The sequence below is a fragment of the Triturus cristatus genome, chromosome 2_1, assembly GCF_964204655.1.
Source record: "Triturus cristatus chromosome 2_1, aTriCri1.1, whole genome shotgun sequence".
NCBI classification, from domain to species: Eukaryota; Metazoa; Chordata; class Amphibia; order Caudata; family Salamandridae; genus Triturus; species Triturus cristatus.
In genome coordinates, this window is record NC_140581.1 from 591,526,413 (window position 1) to 591,538,845 (window position 12,433).

At 46.4% G+C, this 12,433-nt stretch overlaps 1 protein-coding gene across 1 annotated transcript in view; it reads left to right on the top strand.

Annotated features, from left to right (window-relative positions):
- Nucleotides 1-8,880: 8,880 nt before the first annotated feature.
- Nucleotides 8,881-12,433, top strand: part of ARSK (arylsulfatase family member K) — a 567,335-nt gene continuing 563,782 nt past the window's right edge. The window contains exon 1 of the mRNA XM_085632496.1: nt 8,881-9,128. Within this exon, the coding sequence (XP_085488622.1) occupies nt 9,003-9,128 (126 nt within the window). The 5' untranslated portion in view covers nt 8,881-9,002. The remainder of the gene's footprint in view (nt 9,129-12,433) is intronic.

The following is a 12,433-nucleotide window of genomic DNA, read 5'->3' on the forward strand; positions in this document are numbered from 1 at the left end:
TTGGGTCATTATCAGTTTGGTGGCTTGGGCCGTATTATCTCCATTTGCGGGCAGTTCTGCTAAGGGTTCTTTAGGATGCTCTTTGTATTGGTCTGGAGCTATTCTCGTATAATTATCAGGTGGTGCTGGTTGATTTTTGACCTTGTTGCTACTCTCGAAAATTTGATGTTTGGGGCGGCTTATTGGTTCGTCGTTATTGTTGAAGTGGTTGAAAAGAAAGTTTGTCCAGGCCTCTTCGGAAATGTTAGAATTAATTCCGCAATGCTGTGGTTGCTGCAATTTGTTTATTGATTGCCAAAATTTAGCGCTGTTTTTTTGTTTGGCATCGTAAATCAGTTTGACCCAGAAATCATTGTTCTTTATTGTTTTTCTTAGCCAGCTTCTCTTTTTTAGGAGGGCTTTAGTATCACGTAGAGAGTTTCGCAGGTTTTGGTTACCAGGTTGTTTCCGTATCTGTCGAAGTGTGTGATTTATTGTTGTTTTTAATTTTTTTGAGTCAGGACTAATATTTTTCAAATTTGGCGGTACATTTGAGTATTTTTTTGAGCTTTTATTTACAAGAAGTCTTTTTCTGAGAGAGAAAATGAAGGTCTCCCATATTTCCAATGGGTGAGCAAGATTGGCTTGTGCTTCCTTCAGCGCGTCTCTAGCCTGTGCTGATACATTTTCTATGTTTGTTGAGTTGCACCTAATACGATGAAGGTTTAATGTTCCCACAGGGACAATGGCTGTTTCAGCCTCCTGATGTAATATAGCTGTGGAGTGAAGTACCATCTCTTGCGGCATATGATCGCTGTGGGTACTACTGCCTATTCGAAACGATGCAATTTTGTTGAACATAGTTAATGTAGTAAAGGTATAATCAATCGTCGTTGATGCTTTAGGTGAGTGGTACGTTGGCGCAGGGGGGTTGTCTTCTTTGAGGCGACCATTGATTGCCCTCAGGTTGAGATGTTCAAGTTCTGACAGAAGGAGTATTGAGCTCTTTGTTGATTTATTTACCAAAGGGATGCCTTGGTTTGGGACTCCCCAGATGCCAGTCAGGTCAAGGCAGAGGTCGTCTTCCTGTGTTGTCCCTAGGAGGTGCATATTAAAGTCTCCTGCCAGGATGACTTTGTCGGTGTTTTCCTCTTCCATTATTCTTGATATTTCTTTAACCACTTCCTTTGATGCTTGTATTTTGTTTTTCGGGTGGAGGTAAATATTTATCAATATTATCTTTTGGGTTTTCTGGTCAAGAGACATTTTAATTACTGTGGCTAGTATGCAACTTGGGGAAGCTATTTGGATTGTTAACTGGTGCATCTCACCGAGTTTAAGTATAGAGGAGAGAAGGAGTAGGCCGCCCGATCGGCGTCCAAATTTGGTATTCTTTATTGCTGGTTTGTAACATGAGATATATCCTGGGAGGTCAAAAGGTGTGTCCTCCCAGGTCTCCTGAAGCAAGATAATATCAAACGTTTTGAGGTAATTCAAAAATTCTGGATCACTTTGCTTGGAATTTAGGCCATTAATGTTCCAGGTGATTATTTTAATTTCATAAGGGCCCTTGTAGGTGGGAAGTGTAGGCAATGTATTTTGTCAGTTTGAATTTGTTAGTAGAATGGTCCGGTGCAAGCCTTGCCTTTCATTCGTGACCACAGAAACCTTTGGGGCGAGTTGGTTGACTATTGGAGAGCAACTTCTAGCGCCTCTTAGGATTGACGTCGTTGTGCGGCATGGACTGTTTAAATTTAGGAATGGGGTTGGGTATTGTGGTTTGGGGACTGTTGTTAATGCAACCCCCCAGTGTTGAAATATTGTAATTTCGTTACTGATTCTAGATGCTATCTCCGATGTTTTCCAGGTTGTTTTGGAGGCTTCCGTGTTTGTTGAGTTGTAATTTGATAAGAATTCAACAGACAGTAGGTCAGAGCTATGGATCGTCGTTAGTGATGGAATAGCTTGCAGCAGGCGTAGTATATTCCCTCTGTTTAGGATGTCCATCCGGCCTCGCGACTTATATTTGGGGATGAAAATAATCGTTTCGGAGGCCTCTGCTTCGTTGGAGTCGTCAATTTGATGTTTGTTAAGGGAGGCCGCGTGTCCGTCCTGGGGTGGAGAGAAACTGTCTTGTGCAGGGTTACCCGGTCTGCTTTTTTCATTTTCTTTTAAAGATTTGTTTTGGGGGTACAACCCTTTGTCTTCTAAGCCTCCAGGTAGGAATGAGTTTTGGGTTTTCGAAGATTCGTAATTTTGAGTTCTTGCCGTCGACTCTTGGTCTTGGGAGCACTCATTTACTTTATTTGGTATTTGGACCTTTATTTGCTTGATTGAAGGTTCCTTGTTGTCATAAGACTCCTGGGTTATAGGCATTAGAGATCTTTCCAGTGTGGAGCATTCGTTGATTGTGTCGTTGTCTATTACGCTTGCCCCTGGGTGGTTTAGCCTATGCCTTTTTTTAACATTGTTGAGGGACCAGCAAATGTTTACAAAAAAAAACTGACAAAAAAACAGAAACTCCGACAAAGCCAAAAGACTGACAGCCAGTGCATGTTTATATTACTATGGTGTTTTCAAATTTAGTGCCAAACTGTGCTGAATTACATTTGTGTGACTAAGTTGTCTGCACTGCCACAGATGCCACACTGCCAGGATCCATGCCCGCTGACAGTTCGGTACCAGCACAGTACTTTCTGCCATTTGTTGGCCCCCTTCCATGCTAGGTATACGTGCCACGGGTTCAACTTATTCATAAGTCGCCGTACACCACAGACATTTTTGCTTTGCCGCGGGTATTCCGACTCCCCTTGGTGTTCGGAGTTTCCTACCATGGGCTTCTCAATTACTGTCTTCCCAGGAGTCAATTGGCTTTGCCCGAGAGGCCCTGGACAGGGTAACAGCTGTTACACCTTCAATTAGATTGGATAATTTCCTCCAAGCACAAGCACCCCTGATACCTCAATGCTCCATCCCCGGAACCCTTGTACCACTTGGCTGGCTCGAGCCTCCAACTCAGTACTCAACAGCTCAGCTTTAAGTTCAGGGCCAACTATCCATTGATTATAGGGAGTCCCTCCTTGGTTTGATTCCCCCTTTTTTTTACCAGATATTAGGTGCTCATGCCCCATCCTGATTATGAGCTCGCATAGCCAGAGGTCGAAATGCCATTGACAGTAGATTTATATAGGCTCTGTTTTCAGTGTATAAATCCATTTTAGGGAGTCACATGTCTTTTTATGTGTGATGCACATTACCTTTTGCTCCTCTATCATCCTTCACCGCACCCCTTTTTCATTTCACTTGTGTGAGCACTGGATCTTCAGAAAAGCACAACATTGATGAAAATGTGCAATGAATAAATTAATTGCAATATTGTATTGTTTATTTGACAGTTTTTTACATGTCTAGGTAATCTAACAATAGTTTTTCTCTTCATCTACTGGAGATATCTCACTTCACTATTGAGATGAATGTCCTAGTGAACCTCTGTTTCCTTAATGCAATATATTACCCCAGGTTCTCTAGAGCTGTGTGGTCACCCTTGTTAGAATATACTTACACAGATGTCAAGGTTAGCAAGCAATAAACTAGTAAAGCTTTGGTCTATTTGTTCTGTTTACTATTTGTTCAGTGTTCCATAATCATTATCTCAGTCGATAGAAGGCATTCAGAATATATTTTATGAAAAGGTTCTTTTACAGTCTGGTGTCAATTTCCCTTTGGATCTGCAGGACTGCTAGGATAAATAGTTATTTAGTGAGAGTTCAGCATAACATATCACAAAAGTTCTTCTTGCCCTGCGGCTTAAAGTGGGCCAGGTCCTGATAAGTCTCAGACCTGGGAGTCATTGGAAACTTACTTTGAAATGGGTCCCTATTGTGCCCTTTTTTCATATCCTTACCTTTACAGGCAAAAACAGTGATTGATTCCTGAAGAATAACTGCAAACACTCATAAGGTGAGCCATGTCAGTGTGCAGTCCCTCATTATTTTTCACGTTTTATTTAATCTTGCATTCCCTAAGATTATTTGCTTTTTTACAGACTTTGGGCCTCATGTAGGTAGCCAAATACCGGTCGGTAACGGCCGATATTCGGTAAATATGCCGTTACCGACCGGTATTCAGACAAGTGAGATGTAGGAGTCCAAAAACAACTTTTCGGTAAATATGAGGCGGTAAATACCGATTCATATTTACCGAATACATAATTAACGAATCGGTAAACATGAAGTGGTAAATATGAAGTGGTAAAAATTAAAATGACATGTAGGAGCACTCGGTAATTAAGAAATCCAGGAAAATCGGTAAATAAGAGTCGGTAAATAACACGGATTGAAAGCAGGTGGTAACCATCAACAGTGCATATAAGCAATCCCAAAATGCTACAGCGTGGACAACATGGCCGCTATGTACGTCATTGCAAGGCGCCTACGTCTACAGGCAGCAGGACTGAGGGTGTGGCGACGGGAGGAACAAATCTACAGACAGCGCATCACACTATTCCAGCTGACTGATGCAGAGATACATGAGAGGTACAGGCTAGACCCCGAAACCATCATGGACTTAATCAGGGACCTACAGCCACTCCTGGACCATCCAATAAGAAGGGCGCACGCCATACCCCCACATGTGCAGGTGCTCTGCAGCCTACATCTGCTGGCATCCGGCAGTTATCAGGTGGTGATAGCTGCGGTGGGTGGGGTATCCCAGAGTTGCCTGTCACGTTTCTTCAGGAAGTTCCTGGATGCCATGATGCAGAGAATGCACCACTACATAAGCTTCCCAAACACACAGGCTGCACTGCAGAAAACAAAAACAGACTTTTATCACATGGCACAGTTCCCCCATGTCATCGGCTGTATTGATGGTACACACATCCCAATCTGTCCACCAGCTGATACAGAGCACATCTACAGGAACAGGAAGTCCACCCACTCCATCAATGTGCAGGTGATCTGTGATGCAGGGAACATCATCACAGATATTGTTGCAAAGTTTCCTGGGAGCACCCACGACTCTTACATCTTCCAGAATAGTGGGATCTACACACGACTGAGTGCCGGAGAATTCGGAGAGGGATACCTGCTAGGTAAGTAACAGTGACGCCCATTGAAACCTGCAAATCATAGTGTATAGAGGCATGTTACTGATGGTTCCCTTTTACTCATCCAGGCGACAGTGCATATGCATGCCGGTCATTCATCCTCACTCCCTACCTACACCCAGCAACCCAGAGTGAGAGACGATACAACGTGGCACACAAAACAACACGCAATGTGGTGGAGCGCACGTTTGGACTACTGAAGAGCAGGTTCCGCTGCCTGCACAAGAGCGGAGGCGCACGCCAGTACAAACCCATCACCTGCTGCAAGATTATTGCCACTTGTGCAATGCTGCACAACCTTGCCACGAAAAAAGGTACAGATGTGGAACTGACATATTTTGAGGACAACGAGGATGAGTCAGGCCAGCCAGAGGGCAACGCAGCTAGAGTGCCAACTGCAATCGATGGGAGAGAGAGACGAGCAGATATCACATGCAACTATTTCTGAGTAAGTAAGGGGACACAGCGAGTTGTGAGAATTCCTGACGTAGTTTTAATGTGGCACCACGCCATGAACACATGAACAGGCCAATCTGGCAATATACCATCTATACAAGGAGTATGTCCAGGGTTACGTCACCCAATGGAAAGTGGCTAAGCAGGGCTACATCAATGTTTGCGCATACGCGCTGCAGTGGTGGATTGCACGGCCTGTGCATCCTCACTGGAGCCAACCCCAAGCCGCCTGCTGCTCCTGCGTGCTTCTGGGACGGGGGGTGTGATGCTGCTGCTGGTGTCGATGCTCTCCGCAGCATCCCCTGCAGCAGTTGTCGACGCCTGACTAGTCAATAGCACCCCTAGTGCACTTGTCACCTGCACCATCCCCCGAGACAGGTCGCTGCAGCACTGTGTTAGGCCCTCCTGCATCGTCACAGAGCGCCGGCACAGTAGAGAAGTCGCAGTTGCCAGACGGTTGAGTGCCCTGCAGGTAGTGTCCCTTCTCTGGCGTTCCCGGCGCCGTGCTTCGATGTCAGCATCTAATTTGCTGCACAACTGCTGGATTGACTGGGACATGTCCCGAATGCCCGCAGCCATGCCGCTAATGTTGGTGTCCATGTTGACTAATGTTGTCTTCATCACCCGCATGTGCCTCTGGACTGACATGACTGCCTTTGATTGCAGGCGCTGTTGCTTCAACATTTGGCCCTCGAGCCCCAAGAAGACACCATGGCCGTCAGTGGGTGCTGGTGGACTCTGGACACGCGACCTGCGGCGCCCTCTTGCTTCCGTCTGTGCTGCCTGTGAGGTGTGGGGCACAGTGGCATGGCTCCCTTCCTGGGGCCCGGTGCGGTCTTCTGGGCCCATGCTGTCGTCTGACGAGGTGTCTAAGGCTCGTAGCCTGGCTGCTGGACGCCTCCTCATTCTCACACCTGCAAGCGGAGATGTGGCCGGTGATTCGAACATGAGTGGCGATGCTGGCTCTGGTGGTGGCGATGCTGGCTCTGGTGGTGGTGATGCTGGCTCTCGGTGAGGTGATGCTGGCTCTGTGTGCGGCGAGGCTGGCTGTGTTGGTGGTGCGGCTGCCAGTGGGCCTGCTCCCTGGTCTGAACTGGTGCTGGCTAGAGGTGATTTATGTGGCCGGTGTGCCGTCTCTCCTGCAGCATGCCCTGTCCTGCATGATGTCACATCTGTGGACAGAAATACAACATTGGCTCAGTGTCCCCGAAGGGCTGCATTGCAAGCGTCACAATAAATCAATTCACATTCCAATATGTCCCCTGTCTCCTTGTGCCTCGAGTGCGTGACATGCCTTGTTGCCCTGTAACATTTACGTCATGGTTAGTGTTGCCCTGACTACATCTCCCGGAATGCATTGCCTGTCTGCACTGACACGTGTGAACTGCAGTGTGATTCTCGTTTCACAATGGGGGATGTGGGATAGGGGTAGGGGGGGCTACATTGCTGTGCTTTCGTCTTACCTTGGTGTGTTGCGGCTCTGGCAGAGCTGTCGGCGTCCCCAAGACACACGACGCTCTCTTGCTCGATTGTGGCCGCCACCAGCTCCTCCAGTTCGGTGAGGGCAGGTGCCCTGTTGGTTCCACCTCCGGTCTGGCTGGCCTCCTTCTGGATGTCGCCCATCTTCCTCTTGGTTACAATCCTGAGGTCATACCAGCGCTTTTTGAGGACCTCAATGTCCCTGTGGGTCACTCCCACAGCATTGACCTGCGCCTGGATGGCCAGCCATATGTTGCGCTTTTCAGCCTCAGGCACTTGCAGGGATTGCCTTCCAAACAGCTTCTGGTGCTGCTTCACCACCTCCTCCACCAGCACCTGGAGTTCCTTGGGGCTAAATTTCAGCTTCCTCCTCCTTTCCCCTCCGTCTTTCTGTGTTCTCTGGCTGGACATGCTGTTCGTTTACCCGCTCGCACATGCAACGGCTCCCTGCCTCTCCTCTGCACTCCAAGCTTCTCCAGGGTCGGCTAATTATGTACACCTGCCTGGGTGTGGCCACTTCGGCTAATTATGTACACCTGCCTGGGTGTGGGCACTTCCTGGTTGGGTGGGCTGTCGTTGCACTGGATTAGCTGTTTCGTCAAGTCATGTGATTTGATTTACCGAATCCGTACATACCGATTCGGTATTTTCCGATTCGGTAAATACCACCTCGGTATTTACCGATTCGGTGAATTCCGATTCGTGATTACCGAATGTTACCGAATCGGTAACTGTTACCGAATTTTTACCTACATATAACTTACCGATTCTAATTTACCGATTCGGTACGGCTCGGTATTTAAGAACCGGTAAAATTTATTTACCTACATGAGGCCCTTTGTGTTTCTCTAGTTTTTTTTCAAGCAACATATATATGGCTGTCATGAAGTGCATAGTGTGAAATGAATCAGTTTCAGGTGTCTGAGCAAGTTCAGGGTGTGTGGTGGGTGTTTAGACGGGGCACGACTGAGAGCTCTGGGGATGAGACTGACCACAGTGCGAATGTCTCAAAGTGCCTGTCAGGGAGTCAAAAAGGAGGACAGACTGCAAGCACATCTAATCTTTGGTCTCCCTGCAGATCGCACTGAGGAATGGTCATATATGTGACAATTGTGCTTGCGAGAAAATGTGTGAAGGAGGTCCAAGCCTACTGAAATCTGGAGAGCACCAAAAAAGCAAAAGAAAATGCAGTGGTTACAGGTGGTTGTGTGTGTGGGAGGAGCCTGGTGAGATGGAAAAGATGGAAGGAAGTACGGGTAGAAGAAGTGAGTGAAAACAGGGTGCTGAAGTGGAAAGAGATAAAGTGTGAGACATTCAAGAGAGAGCATTGCAGAAATATGTGGTAGAAAAGGGTTGTTGGAGTCTAACAGAGTGAGAGGATGCAGAGAAAAGAGGCATGGAGGAGTTCAGGAGTGAATGAGAGACTCGGAAGACCACTAACCCTTCCACAGACCTTAATAATGTTTGATTGCCAGTCTCCTATTTTCAGATTTGAAACATTTTTAATTCTAATCCTTAACAACAAGAATATTGTTGTTCCTAATTTGTTTAACTCTGCTAAGAAGCACTGGCAAAGCCAACAGGATTGGCATGTTCATACATATGTTTGTCCATGTGTGATATGTCTGGAGGCGCTCTTACAATGTTCAGGTGGCACACTGTGAAAAGCACCGGATTTTAGTTTACATGTCAGCTACGACTTTAAATACAAATGTCATGTTTATTTGGAAATGATTTCTAGTTGCTCTTCTTAGGCCATGCCCATTTTACAGACACGCCGCCCACCAGCCTTTTCATCCTATTGAAAGCCCTGCATTGCCCGCCTCCTTCCCCACCCACTTGCTTAGGAAATAGGAATGCCCTGTGCAATAGGCATCCTGGCTTCAGAAATTGTGCTGCCTTGTAGGCGAGCTTTCTTATCACAGGAAGCAAAACAAAAACCGAGAGCGCTAGTTGTTGCTGCTGGAATGCTCCGTGCTCTATGGCGGCTCCAGCTGAGTTACCCGTGCCCCCAGCTGTGCTGGTGATCTCCCTGGCCGCCCTGCTCCACGGAGGGGTGACCGCAAAGCCCCAGCACAACTTGCTGATGGTCATGTGCGACTCCTTCGTGAGTATTTCCGTCCCCGCGAACTCTTGCTTCTTTCACTCTCGGATTCCTGAGCCGCTCCCTCTCTTAGAAATCCCGGCTCCTCTGCACTTCTGGCTGCTTTACCCCAGGGAGTTCGGATCATCTTGAGGCGCTTTTGATTGTTTCCTTAACTTTATTTCTACTTTGTGAACTTCTTGAAAGTTGTGCTCATCCTTGTCGCTCCGTTTCATTCAAATGCACCGCGTTTGTTTTTAGGTATTACCTTAAGCCCATCGACAATCTTATTTTCTGTGGCTTTTATTCTTTCGCTTCCTTTAATTTGAGTTCCTTATTGCTGTTTTCCAGCTTCATCAGTGGGATCTATACAGCTTTTTTTTTAATGTTCACGTTCCATATTTTACTTTGGCTCTGAACCAGTATTAGGGGTCAAGGCGTGGCAGAAGAGGCCGAGTCACGAGGGACAAAGTCATGAAAAGCGGAGTCTGGCAGCCAACTTATTCATGTATTTTCTAAAGAATCTGATGCGAAGAAACAAGGAGGAATAGGACAGTAAATTTGTTCTACCTTGCTTAGATTAACACAAAGAAGCTGCATTACAAAGTATCTTGCAGGGTTAAGTAAGGCGCCTTCTCCTGCGGCAGATATCTTTGTGTACCCAGCAGTTTTCAGTGGGTTATAGTAAGGGCGAGAGAACTCTGGTGGTTAATGCAGTTCCTGGAAAGTTCTGTGTTTTGTCCAGTCACAATGTTGACTCATACAGTAGCATAGACGGAGAATGTGCCTACTCAAAAGCACACAGTTTGACATGCTGATCACAGATTTGTATTTTATGTAGATAGGTAAGTGGGTTAATGAGTGGTGGTTTCTGTGTTAGGGCGTCGGGGCTCCGCCCCCTTTACTTTCACCATAAAAAGGAAAGCAATGCGCAATGCTAAATCTGCGTTTTTTGTTTTATAAAAATACATATATGCACACATACAAAGTACTTACTTGAATGGGGGCCTTCTGCACTGTCTACCAGACTGCCACTTCCGTCACGGTGCTTTCTCTAAAATCACGTTGCTCACCTGGGCAGCCCTACATGTAGAGAGTATTTGCCGGGCTGAAAATCTCTCAGCCCTGAGGCATGTGAGGTCATCAGCTCAGCAAAGACCTTGCACCAAAGGCCAGTCTCCACCCCTGATGACATGGAGGTAAAGTTAGCCCCGGGGATTGGAGAAACAAGCCCTGTGGCGCTAAGCCTCCACGTAAATTAGAAAGTGGAGAGAGCATTCGCACCCCACCTTTCCCAGCTCGTCACACGACCCATCCTGTGGCGAGTTGGAAAAGGGTTTGGTAAAGGCTGCAGGCGGGACTGTATGATACTGAGCAGAATCGACTTGAGGAGTCTGCTTCCCGCTGCTTGATTTAATCCTAGAAACCATTTTCATTCCGGGCCCAGCAGCATATGTCTGTTCAGAGACGCACATGAATTACTGCCAGTGCCAGGCCACTGAGGCCAGCTAGATTCATGCTGTTGATGACGGTTGTGGGAGATCAAAGGACGAGGTGTTGCTTGCGCACTGCATGCCAGGTTTGTGCCTTGTGTCTAAAGGAAACCTTGCAGATGTGCTGTGCGCAGTATGGGGTAATGTGCTAGCACTTTCCTTTGGAAGAAGGTGTCAGAGTTTTATTGCTGTTGCAGAGAATGTGTTTTTAGTAGACCCGCTGGGTGTTTGTCATCAGCGGAGGGACAAAGGGGGCAGAGGGCTTGGGTGAGGTGTACATGTCCCTGGTTCCTTTGATGTTTTATTGCTTGTTTGTAACACTGAACTGGTCTTTTCGCAACACAACGTCACACAGTGTCTCAGAGCTGAATAAAAAAAACAAATCGACATTCGACAATGCCACCCTTCATTTAGTGATGTAATGGACACTTATGAACAGAAACCTAACTTCAATTTACAGATAGGGTTGTTCAAAGAGAGAGGTCCATGCTACAAACAGTATAGTAGTATGAAGGGTCGAAGTTTAGATAAAGAAAGACATTGCAATGCATAGACTGCAACTGGGATCTGGGCCTGTGAAGGATGGTTTGTTGACTTAAAAACACAGAGGAGTCGGAGTCGCCTGGCCTGAAGGCAACTTCCCTCCAGTTCAGCAGCCAGATGAGGTAAATAAAACACGCCAGCTGTGCTCTGCCCATTTAGTTAGGTCATTGCACTTAGGGCCGTTAGTAATCCAAACCATTAATTGTGTTTCGTTGTTTGCTTGAATTGGAAAAGGGAATGTGACGTTTTTATTGGGGTAGCAGGCATGTGTGGAAATGCGTTGCATTCCACACTATGGTTTCATTCTAATACATATTTTCTATAGCATGTATGTTCGATCTCCTGACAGGAAAAGAATCCTACTCTCTGTCATTGCATTTCTGCCTGTAAACTCAGGGGGTATGGACGGAGTGAATACATCTGACTGGGCCTGAAAAGGCCACAGCAGAGGGATGCAGTTTACCAGAGAGCGTGCTGTATTGTTCCTCGCCTGTGTTACAAATTCCACACTAAACTGAGGCCTTTGTGCCAAACAGGAATGTTTTTGAAAGCTCAAAACAAACATTTTTTAGATCTGTTTTTGCAGTTCATGGTTTCCATTCGAGCTGCAAAGCCTCTGAGTTTGTCATTGGAAACATAACTCATTTTCATACAAAGCTACCAAATCAAATACATCCTCCTTAACTGACAGAAGCAGTGCAGTTACAAATGTGGCGTTCAATATTCGATTGTCTGTCATAAAATTGATACCTGCATGGAAACAGGCACAGCAGCACAAGACAGAGAGTTGTTGCTAACTATTGAGTTTTCCTGACTTTTAGAAAGGGTTTTAATAATTTCCTTGAGAGTGAGGGAGGCTCTCTGTACATCTTGAAGAGCCAGATCACTGAGTGCGCTATGGTCTTCAAAATCTGAGGTCAGGGTGTGGCCGCTTCATCAAGAGGTCGAGGTGAGCCAGCTCAAGTAGGATTAAGGGGCATTGGAGCCAACTTCCTTCAGAGGGCTCCCCTTGTGTGGGAATGAAACATTAAGATATTGTGATTCCAGGGCTGCACTCTGACTGTTCCTTCGGCTTACAGCTAGTGTCTGACTGTTTCGATCATGCTATACCTCAGTGACAGCAAGTTAAACGCTCGCTGCTGACATCAGTCACTAAGGCTGGAAAGCAGTCAGGACTACCCATGAATGACACGAGAACTTTCAGCGTGACTTGTTAAAAAGCATTTTGCTTTCTGGAGAGGCCCTTATATGCTGGAAAATATACACCTACCAGGCCTTTTGTAGTAGTTTGGT